The 26,213-nt window shown below is 40.8% G+C and overlaps 2 protein-coding genes across 12 annotated transcripts in view; one reads left to right on the top strand and one right to left on the bottom strand.

The window, feature by feature from the left end:
* The window catches only part of ECHDC1 (ethylmalonyl-CoA decarboxylase 1), a 46,156-nt gene extending 33,495 nt beyond the window's left edge, over positions 1-12,661 (top strand). For 6 of the 8 annotated variants that reach the window (XM_027880536.1, XM_027880537.1, XM_027880538.1 and 3 more), the window contains one exon: positions 9,498-12,661. In XM_027880536.1, the coding sequence (XP_027736337.1) occupies positions 9,498-9,903 (406 nt within the window). In that variant the 3' untranslated portion in view covers positions 9,904-12,661. The remainder of the gene's footprint in view (positions 1-9,497) is intronic. The other 2 variants (XR_003570867.1, XR_003570866.1) reach the window with 2 other exon arrangements.
* A 2,129-nt stretch (positions 12,662-14,790) lies between these two features.
* On the bottom strand, positions 14,791-25,880 carry RNF146 (ring finger protein 146). Of its 4 annotated transcripts, none has more exons than XM_027880531.1 (3): positions 25,776-25,880; positions 20,214-20,370; positions 14,791-16,559 (listed from the first exon to the last, which is right to left on the bottom strand). In XM_027880531.1, exon 3 carries the CDS (start codon positions 16,556-16,558, stop codon positions 15,500-15,502), a length of 1,059 nt encoding a protein of 352 aa, XP_027736332.1. In that variant the 5' UTR covers position 16,559; positions 20,214-20,370; positions 25,776-25,880; the 3' UTR covers positions 14,791-15,499. The 4 variants fall into 4 exon arrangements, with proteins under 4 accessions (XP_027736332.1, XP_027736334.1, XP_027736333.1 ...); XM_027880533.1 differs by lacking the exon at positions 25,776-25,880 and adding an exon at positions 25,511-25,528; XM_027880532.1 differs by lacking the exon at positions 25,776-25,880 and adding an exon at positions 24,867-25,275.
* Positions 25,881-26,213: the final 333 nt, after the last annotated feature.

Below are 26,213 nucleotides of genomic sequence, written 5' to 3'. Positions count from 1 at the left end.
TATTGCATGCAGACCTAAGGAAGTATCATCCTGGGAAATGGGGCAGATTCACTTCGCAGTTTGGCCCAATAATTTTCTTTCCTGACAGCTTATGGAAAAATTACTGTGGAGAGGAAAAAAAAATAAAAAGGCTCATCTTACTTCTTTTAATACTGCTCGTGGAGTTTTAATCAGTCATGCTTTTTTGGGTCCCTATTTCTTGCCTTGTGATCTGCCGTCTAATTCAATTTTTCATTCCTGCTGCAAAAAATGTCTTTCTGCAATTTCTAATATTCAGCTTCATTTATCCCTTTTAGAAGAAATGTCGCTTTTTATAGCATGCTTTTTTCTCTCTGGCTTCTGCAAAGCCATGGGTGAGAAAGTGTCCAGCCTGAGGTAAAAAACTACCTTTAGGACCCCTAATCCAGGTTTGCTGGTGAGCCTCCATCTGTGCCTGACTCCTGGGAGATTGTGGTCAAGAATGAGATTGGAAGTCTGTGTGGATGGCAGCCAGTATGACAGTAGACATCACCTGCAGGAGACTTTTGGGGGGCTTTATCTACCTCATCTTTTATTTGAGGCTGCATTACTTCGCTTGCATGGTATTAGCACCAGCTTCTTTCCCCATGTCTCTTTCCTTCTGTAATTCCTCTCTCAAACTAACAATCTTTCTGGCCCTCTTTCTGGCCCTCTCATTTGATCAGGTAAATGCTTAAGAAATAAAACCTTTTTCACTTCTCTCATTGTTCTTAACACAGCCATGTCTAGACCAGTTTTAGTCTGGGTCTTGCCAAGTCCCAGAGAGTATGCTCTGCTGCTTTTTTACTGAACTGCTTTGTGATAGGCCTTTTCTTAATTTTTCTCAGTACAGACTTTTCTAATGATGAGAAGTTCTTATTTTGGTTTTTTTTTTTTTTTTAAGACATGAAATTTTCTGTATCTGCATATTATAATTTAACTCCTGTTATCCAAGGGATCTTTTTCTAGTAACAATATTACTTTTTGTGGGTTTTCCCTAGAATGGCTTCCTTTGAGATCAGTAATCTTGCACCCTCTTTGGCTTGAGTCTGTTGCTTTTGGAGGCTCATCTTCCATTGAACATCCCAATATTTGGCTGTAGATGTTGGAGCTATCCATACCTTAAGTTCCTGTTTAATTTCGGAAACCATATTCTTCCTAAAATGGCTTATGTCTGTTTAGCAATTTCTGCTCTGATATCCCTGTGTTTCAGCTTTGCCTTTAACTCTCCTTGTTACTCCATCTTCCATTTTTTAGATCCAGGACTTCATTTTGCAGAATTTTAGCATCAACCAAATGTTTTATGTCTTTGGATGAAAGCATGACTTTGTAATTTTTTCTTCTGCATTTCATTTGACTCTAGATAATGTGAGAAAGCATGATAGAGTCACATTATAAATTGCTATTTTAAGGTCTTCTCTGAAGAATGCATCTATCATTGTTTAGGTCCCTCTGTTCCCCTCTGGGAAGTGCCCTGGGGTTTCCCAACAAACTCAGAAGAATGTTAACTCTTGTTCAAAAAAATACACCTGTAATTAGGAGTCTATTTATTTGATCTGCTTTTGAGCCTGATCTTTAGGGTTCCATAAAATGCATTGCAAAATCTGACTAGAGGTCAGCAAAGGTAGGGGCTAAAGGCAACATGTGCTGGGGAGACAGGAGATATTTTTCTAGGCTGCTTTATGCAAAGTTTGATTCTTAGCTTTTTTGGGAAGTGGGGGGAAAATTGATGCACTAAGAGTGTTACAAAATAATTCAGTAACTATAAATAAATGTCCATATAATCTGTAAGGCAATTTGAAAAGAGCTGTGAGAAAAGCAGGCTCTTGTTTTGGTGAAATTTCTTAGGCTGGCATCAAGCCTACTTCTTTGACACTGAGTTTTAGAGCATGCCTAGAACACTCAGTACTTCGGAGACCTGGTGGGATTTTTTTAATTTTGGTTCTTGGGTTTCATTTTAATTTATTTAAACTTCAAGTAAAAAAGGCATATTGTTTTTGATTTGAACTGTTGGTTTGGTTTTTTTTTAATCACTGCAAGGATTTGAGAGGGGTGACTTTCTGATGGGCTTATTAAAATAGTATCTGGACCTACTTATTTCCATTGCATTCCTGTAGAAAAGGTAACAGAGTAAAGCAGACAAACAGAAAAGATCATGAATGAGCACAGTCTTCTCTTAGCCTATAGAAATTTGGGATTGCAGAGCAGCTTTAAGCAAATGTATCCAAGATAAGCACAAGACACACAGTTTCCCCAAACTAAACCATTTTGTCTTCATTTTTATATTCTTTATGTTCTTTTGTAGTTACCGTTTTGTCATCTGTCAAGTGAATATCTGTGACTAAAGGATTTTCAGAAGGCGTGAAGATTTGGGGGGGGGGGGTTGCTTTTATCATGCCAGTCTGCAGGCTATCACCACAAGCATGTAGCACAAATCCCTAGTTTTATCAGTTTTACAGTATTTTCACTTTGGATGTCTCACTTTGTGTTTTCACGGCTCTGAAGCAGCAATTGCCGCAATATCCAATTGGCCTTATTATTTCTCTGCATAGGGCAGAAACATGAGAAGCTCACAATGAGAGAGAAGATATGGGAGAGGTGCACAGGGAATTAATACTAGCAAGCTGTGCTGAGAAAGCATGGAAAAATTGTGGCTTGCCAATATTCACTGCAGTACTCCAGTTCAAAAGTCTGCTAAATAGAATTAGCAAGGAACTATTGATTAAATGTCTAATCGGGGCTTTTTGGTCCTTTAAAGCCTATCCAATTAATCAGGTGAGGTTGAGAGAAAAGTGAAATTACGACTAACTCTTCTCAGGATGAATCCACTTGTCAATAGTTTCAGAGAGCTAGGGTGTGTTTTTTGGTGATAGAGGATGTAGTAAGCTGAATTTCAGAAAAATCTTTAGCTATTTTGTCTAGATAATCCCTTTACAGAGTATCTAGGTAATTATTTGATAGTGCAGTGATAAAGAGACTGCTGAGACACTGCACTGGATAGGCAGAGATGGATTAATTAGTCCCAGATTGCCTTTTGGAGGAGACTGTCTTATTCTTGAGGGTCTAATTCTAGAAGCATCTGTCACAAAAATTGAAGTAAGGACTGGAAGCTGCTAATCAGCAACTCTGCTGACTGGCTAAATTATTTTAGTGTAGTGCTGCATATTTCTTCTGCAGAATATTCTTCCCACAGTACCTTGCTGTTAAAAATACATTTTTATTGCAAAAATGACTAGTTCAAGCAGTTGTTTTAAGGTGAATTTCTATAATAACTATGAAAGGCTTGTATATCAGAATACTGAACAAGGCTTACACTGGACAGGTTATCAGTACTAGAACACAATGTTGTCATGTAATTAACTATCAGTATTTAGGTTTCCAGGTTAGGTCTCTGCAGGCACAAACTGCATTTTTAACTTTACTCCGTATTCTTCATTTCAGGCTCTCTGTGGCTTTGTAAAAATGTCAAGGTGGTGGTTCATATTCAGGTTGTATTCTCAAGACTATACTCAGGAATTACTTCTGTTGTTAAAAGAATCTGGAGAAGACAGAGATGAGTTTTGCGGTAACTTACCAAGGCCTCAAGAATTTATATGTTAATGCTAAGGAAGTTCTGTAGTTTCTTACATGTGCTTTAACATCTGTCCATCCATTGTGGGGAGAATAGGGTTTAGATGTATTAAATGGGAAGGTACATGATATCTGGTGTATCTTTCTGACTCCAAGATTTGAAACTCAGATATCAGAGGTGTATTGAGCACTAAGTACAAGTTAAACGTTGTTAAGTCCACATGCCATGCTAAAGAAAATGGGGAGAAGGCAGCGAGCCAGGAGCATTTCAAACCCCTCAGTATGTGCAACATAAACCATACAAGATATTTTGAAGTTGCAGCAGTGCTTGACTGCTTACGTCATGGTCCTTGGCCAAGCTTCAGGCTAACAGCATTCGCAGTCCCAATTAATGGCTCCTTGTGGTCCAGCTTTCCGGACTGCCGCTTGCCTATGGCATGATCCCTAAGCATCCCTGCCTGAGCCAAGGAACTGAAGCTACAGAATTCTCTGGCTGTATTTGCAGAAAAGGTGACATCTCTCTCTTAAGGAATTGCTTTCACATCCAGCTACCCAATTCTACCTTCTCTGAACGATTACTGATTTTAGCCATCCACTGTAAAGCTCCCTTTTTTCCTCTTTGTTCTTTGTATAAAGCTTAGTATACTGCCTAGAAAATATTACTCAGTTTATGTGGTACACTGAGCCAACCTAAAATAAAGGACCTCTGTTTAATCAGAAATCAGTGCTTTTGTTATACAGATAAAGGAACAGGTAGCTTGTTTTTTGTTCTGATGCTACAAATTCAACAATCACATCTCTCCCTTGCTTTAACTTACTGTAACTGTTTAGTTGACTAAAACATCCTATCTACTTCATGTGTTCCGTAGCACTTTGTAAGAGAAACACTTTATTTTTGGTGGATTTTGCCTGCATTAGAAAGAGAAGAGAGATCAGATTATATTTATTACCTGTGTAACTCTGTCTTCTCCCTGAGTCACAGTCACTTGCTTCAAGAAGTCACCAATTCTGGGATCTCCTGTGTCCCCTGGGATGCTGAGGAAGTGTAAGGAAGATGGAGTGAGACTACAAGATGCAATTTGCTTGTGAAGTGATGGGACAGGGATTGTAGTTTTAGTGTTGAGAAGGTGCACTTGGAGAACAGGGAAGAAGTGGACAATGGACTGGCTTTCTTGCTCACTGGAGACCCAACATGCATTCAGAGTTGCTGCGAATTGTCCTGGTAGCACTCACCAAGCAAAGTTACAAAATCCTAAACTACTTACACATGAGCTTTTGTCCACTTTGCCAGCAAGATCAGCAAATTGTCATGTCCACCTGGCAAAGTAAGTTCCATTCACATAATAAACACCAGCCACAGATAATGTCATACCTGACCTCTTAGGAAATTCTTGAACTTGCACTCCCCAGCAGTGTGTATTTTAAAAAGCTGTTTTGGCCACGTGTCAGCATAACATTGCTGTTACTTAATTTAACAAGAGTTAATTGAGCTGATGCCATAATGATGAATGTATTAGAAATACATACATGTTGGGCCAAGTGTGTGGTGGCATTGCACATCAGCTTTGTTGTTCTGTTCTTTTCTGTTAAAGCAAGCATTTGACTTTTGGTAACCTTCTTTCTAGGGTTCTTTTTTTTTGGTGGTTTTCTTTTTTCTTCAATATCTCTCTTTTCCTGTGCCTAAAATAGTTCCATGTATGGTTTGGATGCTTGGTTGAAAGCCTTTGATATCAATACTGTATTCCTGCTGTCTTCACTGAGTAATAAGAGCCAAAATAAGACATTGGTGTTCACGTGTTCTGCATGTTTTGAATCTATGTTTTTATTTTAAAATATCTAGTTCTACTCCAAGATTTCTTATTATTTCTATAACTTTCTCTACAGCATGCTAAAATTATGAATGTTTTTTAATTGTATCTCAAGGTCTTTAACTCTCGTTTTTGGAGAATTTTCCACTTTGTGTTGGTTCAATCATATTGTAGGTAGGTGTTACTGTAATTTATAGAAGAAGGTAGCAGATTTGGCAAGGGAACTTACTGTGACTGGAAGACATTAGCTCTGTTTATTATTTATATTGATTGGTGGTTTGAGACCAGGATGCCAGAGCATTTGGGGGGAAGATAAAAGTCATCTCCTGCAGTTTGGGCTGCCCTCTCCCAGTATGACCATAGCTGAGAACCAGGTGCTGCAGCACTGCACCATGCCAGCTGCCTCCCTCAGTGGTGTGCCTGTCTCATGCCAGCTAAAAGGAGATCGGAAGTTAGGAGCTGTGTCCTTATGTGACACTGGGAGTCAAACAGGGAATGGGAACAAAATCAGGTTGCTGACAACACATTTAGTGATTTAGGCATCTTTTTTTTTTCTATCATGGGTTTCAACAGCATAGTTGTAGGAGCTTTTAAAATGCCTAAAATATAGAGGGTGGTATTTGTCCCTCTGTAGTAAACTAGATTAGTGCCTTTGCCTTGTCAGAATGATGAATATAACTCAAACCTCAAAGTCCAGGAAATGATAAGGTAAGGGCCTTAATAAGCACAGGTCTTAATATAATCTTAATTCTGCCCAAGGAACTGATTATACCCATTGGAACAGCTCAGTAACATGAGTGTTTATAAAAGGCAAAGGAAAGCATAGCTGTTAACTCATAGCAAGCACTGCCTTTGGAGAATCAAGTGTACCTTTATAAGGATGGGATTTCTCAGGTTGCCTTGTTAATGGCAAGGTTTTCTTCTCATGTGCATTGCCAGTGATGTGATGAGATGCAGCATGACAGTTGGTAGTTTGTGGGTACAATGAGATGTCACAGAATTAAGGAATCCTCAGATCAAAGGGGGAGGATTTGTAACATTTAGTGCAGCTGAGAACATTTTAAAATGTACAGGAGGAACATTTGCTGTAGCTCGTTTGCTTTAGATGACTAACTCAAAATTGGATGTGGCCCATGGTGGCTGTGCTTTCTTCCTAGGGGGGTTGTAGTGCTTGTAACATGGAATAAAATGTTCTTAAAGAAGGTTTCAGCTGCACTTTGGTGCTTATGTTACCTTAAACTCTTATTTCCAAATAAGATTGTGAGGATTTTGCTACCTTTCACATTTCTGAAGGATGTGCTTGTAATGTCACTTTGACAAAAATTACATTGAATAAATATTTTTTTTCAGTACTGTCATGCAACAGATTTTCTTTATTCAGGCAGGGAAGGCATGTGTTTAAGAGTCTAGTGATATGACCTTTCCCTGCAATACAGGAGACACAGATTTTAATTCCTTTGACCTGGAAGACAAGAACAGACATACTGAGTCAATTCAGGGTTAATTTTGTTTTCATCTACTGTTCTGTCTCAGGCAGGGCCAATAATAGGTGAATAAGGTATAAACAGCTCAGGAATAGCACTTTGGTCTTTCCAGCTTTTAGATGTCTGTCTCTTTATGCTTAGTAATGCTTGATGTGCTTTTGTTACATAAATTCTTTTAATGGGAGATCAGATCTGTCATGTCCCAGAAGATTCAATTCCTCTCATACAGTAAAAAGGGAAATATTTATGCAAGGCTGCAGATGGTGAGGTACAGAGGCTGATCCCAGGCTGGCTTGGCAGCTGCATATACCTCTTCAGACATGAGCTCAGGTCTCCATTGCTTCTTTGGGCATGGGGACTGGAAGTGAGAGGTATATTAAGTATACTAACAGAGAGTGTCATGGGTGGTTTCGGTAAGAAATGGTGCAACTTCAGGAGAGAATTCATAGTTGAAGAGTGTGAAAAACCACAAATACCTTTCTTAAAGCCTGAAGGTAGTCCAAGACTACAGTTACACCTTCCACTGACCACCACTCATCTCAGTATTTTCTGTGGATCATGTTCAAAGGAGCATTGTGCGGAGATGCGAATCCCACTGAGATCCTGGAAGCTGCAACCTCGCGGTCTGTCTATGGATTAAGCTGTCAATCATTTATTTTCCTTTCATTGTGTTTGTTTCCATTTTCTCAGAGGGACATAAAGACTCTGCAGGGCAACAGAGCCTTTCCCACATACTAAATGTTTTCAACTGTTTTCTTGTTGGCAATGATGGATCGGCTGTGCTTCTAATGTAAAATTTGACTTTCCATGCCAACTTCAGAGGACATTGACCTGACTCCCCAGATGAGTCCTTACACTGCCTTCAGGATGCTCACAGAATCGCCTGTCCTTAAGTCCTGAACCCAGGTGTCTGAGACAGTCTCAGATTCAACACGGGAGTGCAACATTGCCTCACTGACCTGCGGTGACTGTCCCATCAGACTGCTTCCAAGTTGTCTCTCATCAGATGCCCAGCTGCGTATGACCACTCCTTTTTTAATGCCTCACATCACTCGGCACAGCTAGAATTAAACCCTTAATAATGCTTTCACTGTTGCTTTCCTAATGGGACACTGGGTGTCCAGCAAATTGAAGAGTAAGCTGAGCCAGTGAAGGAGTTTTGGAATACTCACAGAATTTTGTTTTTGGACAGGACAGACCCGAGCTCTCTGAGATTTGCTGGGTTTGGGAAGTACTTGATAATGTTAGCTAAAATCCTTCCCCACACACACAATACTCTGCTCTCTTCCTTTTGTCACACAGCCTTCCTCTGCTATCTCTACAAAAAGGCTTTCATGCAATCTGGCCGGTCAGCTGTTGCCTTTGTGCATTGTGCTGGATCTGGGATAAAGCGTAAGCTCTTCAGTTCAGATGCTGTACAGTGTGGCATGAATGCTGATGGTGCTCTGGTTAAGAAAAAAGCAACCAAGCAAACTTACAATTAACAGTAACTAAGCAGATTTGAGAACAACGAGTTCCTAGAAGTAGTTGCATATTTAAAGGTTTTCCTTTTTTTTCCCCTTTCAAAGCTATTTACGTTGGTATTTTCACTATGGAAAACTGCTTTGTTAGGAAACAGACTTGTGTGTGGATCTCAGTATTACAAGATTTGTCCTCAGAAAGCCAATTAGTGCTTGAAGTAGAAGCTAATCGACTTCACAAGTGTGATTTCCATCCTTTGTCTTAGGAACAGCAGCAAGCAATCACACTGCAGAACATCACCTTGAGAAAGAGCAAGTCTGTTGCTGTACATCTTTTCTGTATGTTTCTATTTCTAGAGGTTTTTTCCACTAATCTAAGGTGTGTCAGTGTGACCACTAAGTGAAGACAGAACAATCTGCTGCAGCAGAGCTCCTCCAGGGATATAGCTTAATCAGCCCTAGGGTGACTTCTTAAGTAAAGGAGGTGAGAAGCTGTAGAAAAGAAGCAAAGATGTGAAATCTTTGAAAAGAAGAATGCGACTTACTTTGTAGAGGGGAGCAATTTTATTACACATTGCAAGCATAAATAGAAAGCAATTCTGTTATAAGCTGTGACCTATGAGTTGAGCATCCATCCTGATTTCCCTCGCTGTAGTGAGCAGTTAGAAATCAAACTCACATGGATCCTCAAAAATATGGAACAGAAAAGTCCCACCTGTGCTGTAATCAAGCAGACAGAACCCCCCCAGTGCACATCAGTACTAAGACCACAATTCATCCTCTTGAGAAATGTTTTGTACATTAGTTTGATTAGTTTTTACTCAATACCCTGTTGCTTTAGGCATGAATTAGCAAGGCAGTGTTGGCACTGTGCATAAATGTCTGCAGTTCTGTTTTCAACACTTTTTAGAACTGGCTTCAGATATCAGTGTGGGCACTAAGCACCCTTACTTGTAGTAGCCTATGTATCTAATTTTGAGAAAGGCCAAATGCTGCACTTAAGGCACTGTGTGATGTAAAAATGAAGATACTCCAGCTCTGGCTGTAATCAGCAGGCTGTCAAGTTGTATCAGCCTTTGGAAGCAGAGCAGAAGAGAAAATAGAAAGTTAAGTGCTGTGGAGCTGCAAATGAATGTCGTGCATGGACCGACCTCTGTGTGTTTGTTCTTCATTGGCAGGTTGATGACGCCTGGAAGTGAAATTCGGTTTGTCCACAAGCACATGGGTCTGGTGCCAGGCTGGGGAGGAGCTGCCCGGCTGGTGCGGATCGTGGGCAGTGGGGCAGCCCTGCAGCTGCTGAGCGGGGCCACCCGGGTGGACCCTGAGAAAGCTTTGCGCCTGGGATTCTCAGAGCAGACCCTGTCATCTTCAGATGAAACCACGGCCTTAGAAGAAGCCCGAGCCTGGCTGAGTCAGTACACAGAGGGTCCAGTCAGTGTGATTCAGGCTGTGAAAAAGGTGGTGACAGCAGGAAGAGAGCTCCCATTGGAAGATGCCTTAAGGACAGAGAAGGACATTTTTGGAACTGTATGGGGTGGGCCTGCCAATTTGCAGGCATTGGTTAGAAGACCAAAACATAAATGATGGTCAATGCATAAATGTTCTTGGCCTTTTTGCAAACAAAGCTTTCACTAAAGCAGGCATTAAACTTGAATCATTTAAGGACTTGCCCATTTAAAACTGGCATTAACATTCCTGCCATTCACTTCAGGCAGACATATTTGGTGTGCAACCACAGAGAAATCCCTGGCAGATTCTTTACTGTCCTAATCACCCACTGAATAGAGATTAGTGAAATTAGTATGTAAAGGTAAATATTGTGCTGAGAATAGAACTGTAATTCTTTTGGAATGAAGCTGAAGATTATTTTCTTTGGAGTTAATTTTTTCTGACTGGTATGGAAATAATTACTTGAAAGTTATAAGGTTTATTTATTTGCAGAACAGGTGCATCTAAAGCTGCAAACTACGAGTTCCCCAACATGAGACCAATGTCTTTAAGCAGCTTGGAAAGGGTGATAACTAGTGATAGTTTTTATTTTTTCATCTCCAGTCAGTTCTTCACTATTCAAGGATACTTTGATTCTAATGGTGTTTTTACGGAAGAAGCTTTAACATACTGAGACCTCCTAGCCCTCATTCACTGACACTGATTCAGGTTTTTAAATGCATTTAGGTGTATTCTTACTGCTCAAGGAATCAACTACCTACACATGCCCATATGCTGGACCTGTGCAAAGCTGGTGACCTGGTTCTTTACATAGAATCTAGTTGAAATCCTGAAAGGACATGATGTATCATGTTCCCAAATGGAATGTCCTTAACTGACTGAGTGTCAGAGTACTTCAGCATCCTGGTAAAACTTGTGTGTGGATTTGTCTATATCTTTCTTCAGAGCATTTTTTCTGGTAGGGCATATTTGGGCTGATCAGAGGATTTGGAACTGAGTCTCCACTTCATGGCAGTGACTATTCAAGTAATTAGATAAATCACTGGGGAGGGTTTCCCCTTTAAAAATTAGAAACTGTTAGAGTCCCTGCTTTGGCACATGTTTCTTAAAATTAAACATCTATGAGAGCAAAACCATATCTGTGACTGAGAGTTTCATGTACTGTTGGTTAGGATACACTTGTCTCTAAATCCAGCAGGGACTGAGATCTGAGCCCAGGACCCAAGTACTCCATGGGAGCATGTTAAGGAGGAAAGTTTGGGCTGGATGCTTGGCCTGACCAGGCATAACTAGCTCCAGATGATAGTAAAAGGTCTCCTAGGAAAAGAAGGCAATTTCTTGGATTGAAATCCATATTACAATTTCTACAGTGTGGCAGGATTCTTGAGTTTTAGACAATGAGGTAACTACATGTTTGAGGATTTGGGGACAAATCAATGATGGGAATTTGGCTTGGGTTGCCTGTTAAGATTCTGGAGGTTTTGAGCAGATGCTGTGATCTGCTGGGGATGTTTTACTATAAGGTTTTAACAGCAAGGAGCATGAAGCAATCAACAGAAATGCTGAAGAAGAGGATGTGTTTTGAATTGGCACTTCAGAGAAGATAAGGAACTTGCCTCCCCCCTGTAGATCCTGCGTTTTTGCCTTAATATCTCAAGCACTGATGGAGAACGATTTCAAATCTCTCTTCCCCAAAAATAAAGTTCAATTTTTATTTTCAGGTTAGAGAAGAGATAGGAATGAGAACATGGGGAGATAGTGTTCTGATTTGTGCCTCTTCTTCCCCCTGCCCCTTTTTAGTTGTTAGTCCCCTGTGTAGCTGGATTCTTTCCTGTGCCCTAAAATACTTCAAACCTGTTTCTTCACAGGTATGAATGTTTTAATATAGTCGGGCAGCACTTGACTGTTTAGTAATGAAACTGTTCTGCTTTTTATGAAGTTCCTCAAGACTCATGAGGGACTCCAGACTGCCAGCATCACTGAACCTTCAAAGCATGCTCCAGTCCATACTCATCCAGCTTTTTGCAGCAATAGCACATCATGTGATGACATGATGTGAGTCAAAAAAATGTGCTTTAAAGGGCAACTGGTTATGTCTTTGCTAGTAGCAAGAATAGATTTGCTATTATTAATGCAGTAATTATGTTTTTTAAATGGGTGTGAAAATTGCTTAGAACCTGAGCAAGACTCTTGAATCTTTTTTTTTTTTTCTTTAGTGTATTAGGCTCATAAAGGTACTGTGTACTGGGTGATATGAACTTGAAAAGGAGAAAATTGTAGCAAAAAAGCAGAATTTAATTTCCTTCACATTTTGAACCAGATCTGTGCTGCCAGTAAGTGAAACTCAGTATGTGCACCTACTGGGGATCTCTTACCATTTTGATTTGTAAACAATGAACTTATTTCTCATTTCAGCAAATGCATTTCCCCAGCCACCGTCTCTGACTTGTATCAAAGGTCAATGTTTGCTTCTAAGAAAACAGGACAAATATTTAACTAATACAGAGCAAGACATGTTCAGACAGAAAGGGTTATGGAAACTCATTTTGTTGATATCATAAATATACCAAACATAGGTACAGGACATTCTGACATTACAGGTTTTGATCAAGAAATTTGTGGGTAGTCTAATACCATATTCTCTGGTCTGTTTTCTATTTAAGCTATTTTAGAGCCCTTCACATGAAAACCAACCCAAGTAAACTACCGTGAGTGCTAGGATGAGATCTCCAAACTGAGATGAAATGGAATCCTGTTTTCTCCCTTTGAAAGCTAAATACTTTATTTCATAGAATACTTGCTTAGCATCTTAAATTGACAAATATCTGTAACCAGCAGCTGATAAGCATTTGTATTTTCTTTACGATTAATAAAATCTACAAGCTTCCTCTCAGATTTTTTTTCCCTCTCTGAAATTGTTTAAAACCAAACGAGCTCTAAATGCACAAAATAAATTAGAAACATCAAAATTAATAGTCCCAGTCTCCTAATTAAATAGCATGCTAGCTTTTGTGCTTCCTAGGGGCTAATTTGCCAGCTCCCTCCTCAGCAAACTAAGTTTCCTATTACATTGTGAAATGCCCATCTTGTTCTTTCCTCTGTGTAGTGGATCACACTGAGGGCTTAATGGGGGTGTGGATTCTGCACCAAGCATTTAAGGGTTAGGTACTGGAGATCACTTTTAGCAATATAAATGCTTCTATATTATTTGCTGTTGATAGAAATATACTAAGCAAATAGTCAGTCTAGATAAGCAAGATGTTCTGGCAGAATGCTTGGTTCAATATCTGATTTTTTTTTTTACCATGACATAGGATTCCTGTATCTGTAGTTATCTGTTCTCCTGGAAATGAAGATTTGTTGTAGATTATGTAGCATTTAAATTTCCTTTTTCGTTTTCCCTTTTGCTCCACTGTGCATTTCTCTTGGTGTGCTGAACAAGTTGAAAATCACTTAATGCACGGGATTACAGAAAACCACAAAATGCAGTGTGGCTGTGGCTTTGCTAAAACAGAGAGAGAACATCTCTCCTACTGAAAGTAATGGTTTAAATATAAGATGGGAATTACCAGTAACTACTTTTTCCTAGCTTGATCTGGGGAGTGCATTTACCACTCTGATGATTGGCTATTAATCTCTCACTAGCCTTACTTTAACTAATTTTAGTACTTCATAGCTGCAGTCAGCCAGCAGGAGCCAAAAGCAGCATCATGGGTGGGGGGGCTGAACAGAGGTCTGCCTCTTTGGTCAAAAAACCTAAGGATAATCACTGATGAAACTATTTGTAGATTGTTTGGGCTGAAAATCCTGAAATTAGGTATTTAGTGAGTCAAGTTCTTGTATACAACTTCTTGCTTTCTTCAACACATACCCCTCACATAAAGTAAAACGTGTGTGCGTAACAGAAGTGTTCTTACTGAAGGTCTTTGTGGCACAAAGTCAGACTCTGATTAGAGCCAGTGTGTGCTAACTCAAAATAAAGAGAAATAAAATAGCTAGCAACTAACAGAGAAAAAAAACCATTCCATCCTGTTTCCTTCTGAAGTCTGTGTTACTGGCTTATTTTCTTATGGAACTGGAAGGTGACCAAGAGCATCTATTCCTAGCTGAGAAAGAAGGAAATATTATTTCATCCTAGTCTCCTTGGCACTTACCTGACCCCCTGATCTCACGTGTAGGCAGAGGAAACAAACTAGAGGGCTGGCACAGCTCTGTCCAAGATTAGACATGTCAGCCATCACTACAGTAAGAACATTTTAGAAGTTTAAATCTAGCATCTTTAAAAACTGGCCCTTTTAATTCCATTCAAATGGTTTGTCTAAAGCAACTTTTGTTTTAAGATCTGTAATAGCTATGTATCAGCTACTGTCCCTTTCTATTCAGGGATACATACTCTAAGAATTGGAGTTTAATTAGATTGATTATAAAGGTTGAATCCAAAATCAACTAATGCTGTTTCTCACTTTGAAAAAAATGTAAAACAACTGCCACAGACAGAAAAGACAAGCTGTGCTTTTCAAGATCTGGCTTCTAATATTCTGTGATACACCAAAGTCCATTTGTAGAAATGCAGCTCCTAGATTGCTAGTACATGCACAAACTACCCCTTCTGTGCTGCAACTGGTTTTGCTATGAACAGATAAACAGCAATACAATCCTTAATATCCATGTCCTTTGTTACAGGGTCAACTTTGATAACTTCTGCTCTTTTATTTCAGTATTTCTGCTGCTAAGGTTGCGTGTGATACTTCTGCCCACCATCAATAGTGAAGTGAGTTAATCAGCTCTTCAGATGAGAAATGTGTGTTGTCTGTGAGCATTAAGCCTGCAACTCATGACTTTTCAGTAGAAAAGATGATACTCCTACAGCGTTGTGTTTGAGAGACAGCCAGTCAGGGATGCAAGAACTTCAGGATGCCACTCAGAGCCAGTCCTCTCTTTTGGCAAAAACAGGAAGCTGTTTTGTGATAATTTTCTTTGAAATCCCCCCAGTGAAGTTCAATTAAACTGGAAGTATATCACAGATCGTTACTGATAAAATGTAGTTTTATTAAATTATAAATTCTGTAACAAAAACGAGACAGATCAAGAAAGACCTCAAAAACAAAACTACAAGGACTAGATGGCAAAGCCAGTGAAAAAGCCATGGAGAGCGTATAGGATTTGCAACACAAGTTAACAGCATTTTTACATTTCCATTGAAAAAAGGTAAATGGTTGCTCTTGTCTAGCAAAAACACATTTTAACTCCAAACTCACATCTATTTTCTCACATTAAATTAAGCATCCTGCTTCACACCCAACACCTTGCCTGATTCCACATTGCTTTAGTGTTCTTTTCATACATCAATCCATGCAGAAAGTAGTAAGACACTTAATGCAACAGTCAGGTAATGAAGACAATTCAAGTTGTACAGTAGATATACATTGGCTAAAGAGGGATAGAGTATCTCCAGGGGAAAATGCTACAAAATAAACACAAGACATTCTCTAGAAAACTGGGCATTGCTAAGCAGCTTTCAAACCATTAACAGGACAACCCAGTTTCCTACAGTTAAGAATCTTCCAGCTGAGACATGTTAAGAGACTTAAGTTAAAACAGGCCAAATCTGTTTCTCCCCTTCACCCCACCCTCCCACCAAACACACTGCTAGGTTTGAGTGCGATGCAAATGTGGACAGAAAATTTACAGAAAATTACAAGTGAGTTTTTTTTTTCGCATGGCTCTAGATTTAAACTTCAGTGACTGTGCACTGTCCATCTGGCCTTCTAGATCTTACACTTGGGTTTACCACCCCACCCCCTGCCACTGGTCTATCTGCTCCTGACTGGCTTGCACTGGCATTCAAGTGTCTCTGCTGGACAGAGGACGAGCGTTGCTGAATGTGGGCAGACACATCCTCGCTATCGCTGCTGGCATCCGACTCGGTCTCCTCAACAGAGGTGTCGGGGGCTGGCATCCTGCCAGAAGACGATGATTCGTGGTCTTCTTCTCCCTCTCCCCTATGACTCCTCTCAGCCATACTGTCTCCATTTATTTGCAAGTGGGCAAAAGAGTTCTCTAGAGAATTACTTGCATCAGGTGATGGCGTTGAAGGACTCAACAGCTGACCATCCAGCGATGGCAGGGGCCTCACAGAAATGGGTGCTAGAGGCTGCACAGCTGCAGCCCCGGGAGTCAGTGTGCTGTCTGCACCGTCGGCGGAGCTCTCTCTTGCCAGGTTGACGGTGTTGGTGTCACAGTCCAGCCTCAGCCCAGCCACTCCCTTCTTTGGTATATCTATTATGTCCCGTTTTATTTTTCTGCGACGTCCATGCTCATTTCTCCTATACTGTACCATATTTTCAAGATCCGCTACATATAAAAAACCAGCAATTAGCATTTCAGTGCTCTTTTTACCCTTGGCAAAGGCATCTTCCAGCTCTCTGCTGGTACGTTCATCATACTGCCACCAACCATTTCTACCTTCGTAGTACCAAGCATATTCTCCATTGCCTCTGCTTGCTGCTTTGAGTTCCTCAGGTGACAATAAGGTTGGCTTGTCAAGAAAATCCTCGGGAATCTCCTGCCGGCAGAGTGCACATCGTTTCCCGAGCCAAGAAGCTCCCTTCACACACAGATAGCAGAAAACATGTTTACAAGGCAGACTTACAGGATGGACACATGTTTGCAGACAGATAGCACATTCAGGGACTGGCAGGGAAGGTGCTGCATTAGTACACGACTCGTTTGTCTTCCTGTTTGTGGGAAGCATGTTGATTGAATGATCTATTTCACCACAGCCAGCCATCCTGCAGAGGATCAAAGTGATTTAAATCAGTTTACTGTGTCAACTTAAACTGGCAGCTTGCATCACATTTGACCTCAATATCCACAAAACGAGATGCTTACCTTAATTTAAGGTAAGTTACCATTTATGAAGCTTAACTCAAAGAAATTGATAGGTTTACAATCTGTTTCCTGAAGTGACAAACTAAATCAAGTACTGGGAGAATTTCTTTTGCTGATCACCAATCTTTTATCTGTTTAATTTTCACCATGTTAACATACCAAGTTAGAAAACAAATTGTGGCATTTCCTCTATTCATTTGCTGAAGCAGTGTTGACTAATGAACCTTCAGCCAACCAGTTACTTTGGTGCCTCCTCAGGATATTTAAAGAAACTCTGGTTCTCTCCTCAAGAGGTGACCTAACTGCAAACATTGAACTTAAAACAATCTCTCTTCAGACTACTAGTGATCCTCCATTTGATTAAGGGAGTGCCTGAACAGTACCTCAGACTAGGTTTACACAGTAGAAAGTATGCCTGGCAGCAGCAGCCAGCTGAAGTATTCCCCAACTCTGTTTCTTAGTTCCCATGCACCATGGTACTATCTCTCAAACTGGGCTCGGAACCACCACCGGGCTGCAGAAAGAACCAGACTGAAAAACTGAGGCAGCCTTTTCAAAAATACCTTGGATTCCTTCTTTCTAAACATCAAGTGAACTCCCTGATGTATCTGAGTGCCTCTTTAAAGGAATTACTGCAGATCAGCAGAAGCAGCAGTATATTCCAGCAGACACACAACTGTGACTTGATTGGCTTGTGAAGTCATTGCCTTTACTTTCTCTGGTCATATCTTATTTCTGTCATTAAAGATGATTTTGTAACTGTAAGAGAATGGGGAATGCAAAACTGTGTCACTTTGGCATTGTGTAGGATTTAAGTAGTTGAAAAATTTTAGCCTAAATATGCAAATGCCTTCTCAACTACATTTTTGCCATGGCAATCTTTCACAGCCTGTTTCATGGTAATTTTCCTTTTACTTATTAGCAGTCAAAACCAAACACCAGATATCAAATGAGGGAGAAGAATGGGCTTTGGGGAACAGGGCCTAAAAAGGTGCCTTTTTTAATTTAAATCCCCAAGGAACTTTGAGACTGATATTCAACAAAACAGCCTTTCAGTGAAAGTAGTCTTTGTTGTGCAGGCAGTTAGGAATAGTTCATGGAAAACTACCACAGGCACGTGGGTCAAAAGGGACCTTCAGAGGTCATGTAGTCCAGTCTCCTGCCCAACATGGCACCAACACCAGTACTATATTAGATCTGCCATGGCTTTGTCTAGCTGTGTTTTTTTTTTTTTTGAAAAAGGAAAGGATGGAGATACCATGGCCTCCCTGGACAGTCTGTTCTAATGTTACACACATTTCTAGCAGAATGTGTTACCTCAAGAGAAAATGTCTAGTATTACTGTAAAAGCCTCCACTGCTTTAAAAATCTTATAAATATATGCAAAGATTAAAAAAAAAAAAAAGCTTCAGTATCTGTATTTATCTTTACAATAATGTATTATATGCTGTTTACTTAAAAATATATTTCTGCATGCTGTCTGTTCCCTTCTATCACTATAATTTCCTCTTGAAAGACCAATGCCTCTTTAATCCTTTTTTATCAAATAATTCTTTTAAAAGCTCTACGGCTCAAATATTTTTCCCGAAGTAGCACATAATTGTATCCACCTATGTTTCAGTTTCATATCTGAATTTCTTTCTCTGAGATTAATGACAAATCTGCCTAGTAGTTCTTAAATCAGCAAGCCAGATGCAGACACAGCATTACCTACCAGCTGGTAACTATGTTTTCACTCCACAGTACACATCTCTATGTGAGATCCATGCTAACAGTGTTGTGCTTGAACAAGTTGCTTTTTGGAAGCCTCATGCTTTTGAGGTTATATTTTTATAATAAACAGATTTTTACTAGCAAAACTAGGGGCTTATAATGAGAAACTTAATATAAAAAGGGGAGAAGAAAATCTACTGAGATTTCAAAATACCCATGAACACAACCCAACCAGTATTTCACAACAGAGAAGCTCACAAATTCATATATTGATTAATTTGCACTAATCATGGCTGAGGTAAAGAAGCTGTATTTTCAAGTGCCCCATAAGAAGATACTACTGTGCAAAAAGCCACAGCAGCAGAGATTTTTACTTTCATGCTGCAGTTTTACAAAAGGCTGCTTTCTCCCTGAATCTCCTTTATAAGGTTATCCTTTTCAGACTCAAAGAAAAGATTAGAACAACCTGTAGGTAACTCACTTCTATAAAAGTCACGTATCATAATTAAGATTTTGGAGGTGATTTAAATGAAATGCAGGGGTTAAAAAGGCAATGCACTTTGACAAATAAAATTCTGATGCCTTGAGCTAAACTAGTTTACTAACTAACCAAGGTAATCTAAAAGAAGAGTTAAAAGTTTTCACCTATTCACTGAAAGCACAAAATTATAACATTTGAACTGTGCTCAGTCACCCATTAATTTGAGGGATTTTTGATTCCTTACTAGATCAAGACAATAATGCAGGATATGAAAATGAATAAATGCTTTATCTTGAAATTCCTATGTGATTTCTTAATGACTCTAAGGAAAATGTTATGCATACAATGAACAGAGCTGGAGGAGCAAACCCTTATCTCTAAAAAAGTGCTACTCAGGAGCATAAAACTCTTAAAAGATAAGCACAACTGCAGTTGCATGTGCTCAGAATGCAGTACAATTATGCACTTGAAGATTCCTATCAACTAAACTGATGTTGTCTCACTTCTTGTTTTTAAAGGAAGATCTTAATTAATCCTTTTTTGTTTACCTTTATAAGAATCCAATCTAGGTTACAGAGTTTGTTTATAAGCTAGTATGAGGATGTACATGTACGTAGATTTTTACTGAAGAGGTAATCCTTCAGAAAAAAGAAAAAACATCTAGGACTGCTATTCTGTACATTATGGCTGTGGAATCACTTTCATTGTATTAAAACCTAAATAAAACTGACTACACAGTATTTTTCCTGAAATTAAGAGTAGTATTTTATAACGTGGTTTAATCAAAATAGGTTTCACCTCAGAACTGTTATCAAACAGGAAAGCTTTGTTTTTTGGAGGACTGGGTTCCCTTAAGACATTCCTGGCAACACAGAAAATCACATTATTGATCAGTGAGGCTAAACATTAATTAAACACAAGGGAAAATTCTAAAAATAATTTTATTTGAAGGATTCTTAATTCAGGTATAAATAAGGGAACAATAAGCACTTGAACTCTGCATTTTAACATAAATACAGCCTAAAACCAACTGAGAAGGAATTAGTCCAAAACCTTGCCAGACCCAACCTATCTCTCTATTATTCTTTTGTGAGTTTTTATTTTTAATATTAAAACATACATTTAATTTCTAAGCTATGGGACCTTCATCAACACACAAATTATGAAAGAGGTGATGTATAACAACTACATGAAAACACCCCAGGCCTTCTTGGACTCTAATGGAAGGAAAAGTAAGTTCACAGAAAACCACCTCAAAACTGAGTATTTTTGCATTTCAATCCAGGCAAATTCTAACTGCAACTAAACAGTCCATCAAGGCGCTGACATGTATAAGTCCATTAACAAAACAACAGCTTACTTTTTCTGAATAATTTTTACTGAAGCATGCCACAAGACTAAAATGTCCTCTCTTCAGACGTCTCCAGCTAGGATGGCAGGTCCTCCTTTCCAAGGCTGGCTCATTCCTGACTTGTCCTGCCCAGTGGTACACTACAGTGTTTCAGCTTCTCTGCAAACTAATGAAAAGCAAATAATACCATCATTACAATGTTGTCCAGAGGTACAAGCAAGCAAAATACAATGCCATGGTTCTGTTACAGAAAAGAAATTATTACACTTGTATTTACTTGATGCAGGCTATTTTCAATAAGAATATTATCAGAATTCTGGTGTGGTTTTTTTTTTTTCCCCAATAATCAATTTGGCTCACAGTTTTTGTTTTAATGTCTGGGTTAAGCAAATTATCTTTTTTTTTAAGTACTATAAAAGGAAATTACTTTTGATTATAGTAAGTTAATTGCTCATTTCCATGCAGTGACCATGTACACAAAAGGAGAAACAAGACCAAAGTTAGGACTATGTTATGTTTATGCAAATTTAACCTCTGATAAATGACCCCTTATATTTACGCAATTTAAAAAATCACAATGGCTTCCTAAAGCTGTTTATAAAAGTATCCATATCATATCATTCCAAAGGACCATGTAGACTTGTGTGTTGTCTCTTAACAGGGACTACAATAAGATACTTAAATTAAAAACAGCGTATGCGAATAGCTGATTTCCCCTAGGTCCTCTCCATATTTCAAGGCTCAGATCCTTGCATCCTTGTCCTCTTTTACAGAGATCACACACATTCATTTAATAAATGAACCTCAGAACCGTTCAGCATTTTTTTCTTTATAAATCTCCATATGTATGTCCTCAGACCAGCCCATGAACAAACTCTGTGACCTAGATTTGATACTTAACCAGGTAAACAAACAACGACAAAAATTAAGTAGAACCTTCCTTTATTTCTTTAAAACGTGCTGAAGGACTCTGAGGTTCATCAATGGAAAAGCATGTGATCTCTGAAAAAGAGGACAACAATGCAACTCGGTCTCCACATCTCTGTGGTGATAGATATACCCCTCTTCGAGTAGCAGATAAAGTCAGCCACATAAATTTGGTGCACGTCACCAACCAGAATCTGAGCCAAGTCAGATCACAAATACATAATAATCACTGGAAACCAGTAGGGAAGAGAGACCATCAAGATTTCACTCTTGCATTCTCACACCCTAAACAGGAAGGTCTTGATCTAAAACAACCACTTTCAGGGAATCCTTTGTAAAAAAAACCTGATGAGCAACAGAGTAGCTTCTGGACTGTAGCTTTCTGGAAGATTCTTAAATTTTGAACTACAATTTCCAGTTGATGCAAAACATTATGTACAGGAATGATTTGAAGCAGACCTAAGAATGACACCTCTTTGATTTCAATTTGCTCAAGTAAAGAACCATTTCAGCATTAATACAGTGCAGATCAGACATGTAAGAGTTAAGTCAAGGAGTGATAAGTCCCTGAAAGAACATGGGGCATTATAGTGTTCTGTGCTACAGTCCTTCAGCAAATGATTGAACATTTATCCTTAACAACATCTGACTTAAGTGGTCAGATGCCTTCAGTGTAAGAAACATTACTCAAATGCTATTTACTTTATAGCTGAGCTCCATGTAATGTTCTGTCCAGATATTTTTAGAAAGAGCTCCTACGGAAAAATGCAAAAATTAACAAGCCTATCCACACCTTTTCTCCCCTCATCGTTCTAGCAGCTTTCTTTTCTTCACACGTCAATCTGAAACCAAGAGCTGCAATCGCGTTACAATGATGGCTCCACTAATCCTCTGAGACAAGATACTATGTTTTCTACGATCAAAGAGACAGTTTCAACAAGCTTGATGCTGGTGGGGGGGTGTTAATCATTCCTTCATCTTGGGAACCGGATTTCTGTTACTTTAGTAGGTATCACCTGAATCTGTTATCTCTCACAATCCTCTACTAAAGGTAGCACATCATAAAACCAAATGTTACGTGGAGATGGCAGAAAAAGGTTAAGTCAGCTCTCAGAGATTTCTCAGGAAATAAAAATGCATGCAAGGTATGTAATTATACCTAGAAGAATCCAATTAAAGCATAATTACAGGATTGTGGTAGAGCAACTTTCCAATTGCTGCATAGCTCTTGAAAAGAATTAGTTCACACACTGACATCAGGTAACCTCTACGTTTCATGACATGGTTATTTATTTAATAAGCCAGTCTTGAAAATTCTACTAAACGGACTGACAAACACCTGTGGTTACACACACATGCCCCTTCCTGCATGATGACTCCTCCTTCGAAGTCAAGTGGGTAAGAGCTGGGCTCTATACTTAGCGATTAATTTTCTCATTTTTTCCTGTTAACGCTCTCTGCAGAAACAGCAAGTATCCCTTCCTAAATCCCTGCATTCTATCACCTGTTCTGAAATATCACCTATTTTGAAACTTTAAAGATGCAACACATGAAGGACAACCATCAGGAGCAAGAACTCAAACTGGGCAACACCCCTTCCCAAACAGGCTCAGCCAGCACATAATTGCTCTCTTGTCCCCTTGAATGCAATTTTATGATCCTGAAGCGCTGGACTTCCGGCCAGACCTATCTCTCAAAAGGACTTCGGGTTCTCCTTAAGAACAATGTCAAGTTTTCACTAGGCCAAGATGGAATGAAACCATTTCTCGTCAGCTCAGTCAACTGCGCCCATCAAATTATCATGCCCAGTAAGTTATCAGGCCCAGCTTCTCACACCTTTTATTTAAAAACTTTTAAAAAAGAACAAAACCAGAAACATACATATTTAACAAGCTGGCTCCTAAATGTTTATGATGAGTTACCTACAGTCTTAAGCCTCCTCTGTAAGTAAAGTCTTAGCTTTTTAAAAACAAACAAGCACAAACAATTGGTAAATTCAGCTAACATCAGCTCCTAACCAAACCAGACAAAAACTACCATTTGAGTCCTACTTCGAATGACAGATAATCTCACAAATTCAGCAACTCCATACAGATTACTCTAAAACATCTATCACAAATACACCATTTCCTCACTTGAAAACTCAGAAGCTACAGTATTACTTTGTAAGAGTAAAGTCTCTTCTGTAATAAAATACTTGGAGTTTTTTCCATCAAGCTCCCTAACTTGTAACTCAATTACAGGGGGGTAGGACAGGAAAAAGATCCCTAGAATCCTGCCCTTCCCCCCAAGTCACCGTGAACCAAACAGGGGGGAGAAAGAAAGTGGCTGGTTTATTTAACAGGAAAAATTACTCTCCTGTCGGAAGGTCTGCTACTGTCAATACAGAATCAGCTGAAGGTACTGAGCCTTATCAGATATTTTTAAAACTGTCCCTGGCACTGGATAGCACAACAGATAAATAACCTGTTTCCTGTGCTTGCCTACCTTTCTGTATCCATTTCTCAAACTTAGAATATCTTCAGGAATTGTTGACTGTGATAAGGCTTCAAGTTGCCTGTCATTCCTTATCCCTTATTACACATTAATTACCCAACATTTATATATACAATTGGAACTGAATCACAAAAGGAGTTAAGTGCAGAAGGGTCAACCATTTTGGTATTAAAATGCTACACATGTACTGAAAATGAGGTTGTTCTCCTATGCTACAATCAAAACACTAATTTTGAATTTTGAGCATATATAATATTTTAATCTATTTAACAAAGAAAAATGTTCATTTCTCAAATAAAATCAGTGTGCAAAAAGTGAAGCAGAGACTGGTTCATCCTAAGTTATCAATGCTTCAGAAACTGAAGTAAGTACATTTCTTCCTACATATAGATTTGATTAACATGCACAGAAGAGAGGGAAAAAAATCAATTTCAATATAAACACTTTTCCAGGAGACCACTATTCAATAGGCAATAAAAATACTGCAGTTCCAGCTCTCTAAATAAACGACAATTCAATTACATCTAAATTGATGCAATATATTTTGAAAGAAACAAGAACAGAACTTTTTCTTTCACTCAGTACAGATTTTGCATTATAGCGATTTAAACAACCGGCACTCTGATACACTTGGAAAGAAACCACAGTTTTAACCACACAAACCCATAAAGAAAGTTCTTGCAAAAACATTTAATATTTAAGATTTACTCAAGATGACTAAATGAAGATTAAGATTTCCCTGTGCCTTCAATACTATTACAAACTGAAATTTTTAGTAGTGTGTTTTTAGAGATGCTTCAGAACCTACTTTGAAGTAGCCCACTGTTCAGAGGCAGCAGTTAACAAAGCAAGCGAGACCTGAGAAAACCAAAACGTTTTAAAGCTTTTCTCCCTACTCCTCCGTGTAATCTTTCAAAACATACCACACACAAGTAACAAAACCTACAGTATTTCTCAGTCGTAACACAGAAAAGTCGTACTAAGATTAAACCCTCCTAAGTTTTAGTTGGTTTTAACTATTTCACCGTTCCGATTATCTTGTTCCTATGATGAACTCCCATCTACTTCATATTTTGCAACGATTTTCCAGCGGCCGCAACACGTACCGCACCAAAAGCGGGACCCATTTTTCAGGTCCCATTTTAACATTCCAAAGGGATGCAAATCCAAACACTTGAGCAGTGGCACACGCTCAAGCACAAAGAAACAAAAGCACTCCCATTAAGAACACTTAGTTACTCGTCTCAGGGTGCTCCGCGCTGCGCCCCCGTGACTGTCCGTGTTGTCCCTGCGGCTCCGCTCAGCAGCCGCAGGCAGGGATAGAAGCCGGCCGGGCACCGCTGTGGCACCCGGAGGGACGGAGCTACACTAAAGCGCTGCACATCGCCCTGGGAATTAGAGCCGCGCCGGCTCGACCAGGGATTCCGCCACCCGTGACGCCGCCACCACTAATGCTCGTGACCTATTTTACTGCCCAACACAACGAAACCCCCAAGTCACGGAGTCACAGAATCCATCAGGTTGGAAAACACCTCCGACACCATGGCGGCCAGCCCAAGTCGGGGCGCGCACCTCGACCCGCACCGGCGCCGGGGCGCCGCCTCCCGCAGGGACAAGGCTCCGCGGGAGGGACCCAGCCCGGCAGGGAGGACCGGGAGGCTTCTGCCCGTGGCCCCGGTTCTCCCTGCCGGCCCCTCCGGGCGGGGGCCGGGGAAGGCGGCCAGGCAAGGGCTCCCGAGAAAGGCTCGGCCGCCGCGGCTCCCACAGCCGGCACGTGACCCCACGGGCGGGGCGGCGCGGGGTGACACCCCCCACCCCACCCCCCTCCCCGCCGCCACAACAATGCCGGGCAGGGCTCTGCCCGCCGGGCGGCCGCCCCTCACTCCGCTCAGCGCGGCGCAGCTCCGCCGGCCCTTTGTTCGGGGCACCCACCCGCGCGGGGAGGCCGCGCCGGCCGCTCCGGCTCGGCCGCTCCCCGCTGGCGGCGGGGGAGGTGGCGAGTAGGCAGCGCCGGCCCGGCCCGGCCCGGCCCGGCCCCGGGCGGCCGCGCAGGGGGCGCTGTCGAGGCGGCCGTTGGTGGCCGCAGCCGCCGCTGGTGGCCGCAGCCACCGCCTCCCCCCGCCCGCTCCGCCGAGCGCGGGGACTCACCCGCCGGGCCGCCGGCCGGCCCGCGCCGCTCGAATGGGCTGGGCTGGTCTGGGCTGCCTTGGGTTCCGCTCTGCTCCGCCGCCACCTGCCGCTCCCTGCGGCCCCTGCCGGGACAGCGGGACGCGCCGACGTCACGCGCGGGACGGGGCGGCCAAACGCGCCACTGTGACGCGCCAGGGGGCGGGGCCGCGCGCGTGAAGCGTCACGCGCGCGGCACCGCCCCCTCGGCGGTGTCATGGCCGCCCAGCCCGGCACAGCTGTGAGGGTCAGGGTTGCGTCCCGTGGTTGGGAGGGTCGGGTGCGGCCTCCCCCGGCCCCCTGCTCACATCATGCCGCCTCTGTGGGGGGCTAGCTCTGGCTGGACGCTCTGGCTGTTGTCATGAATATTTGAGAAGTCTGCTGTGTTAACTTTTGAATAAACCAGGATGGGAATAGTAA

Source organism: Empidonax traillii, unplaced genomic scaffold (assembly GCF_003031625.1).
Source record: "Empidonax traillii isolate 1590-97213 ecotype Southwest subspecies unplaced genomic scaffold, ASM303162v1 scaffold72:size2462915, whole genome shotgun sequence".
Taxonomy (NCBI): domain Eukaryota; kingdom Metazoa; phylum Chordata; class Aves; order Passeriformes; family Tyrannidae; genus Empidonax; species Empidonax traillii.
This window is presented reverse-complemented; position numbering and strand designations above follow the sequence as displayed.

Coding starts and splice junctions, on each gene's coding strand:
- RNF146 (XM_027880531.1), bottom strand. CDS start 16,558: ATGGCTGGCTGTGGTGAAATAGATCATTCAATCAACATGCTTCCCACA.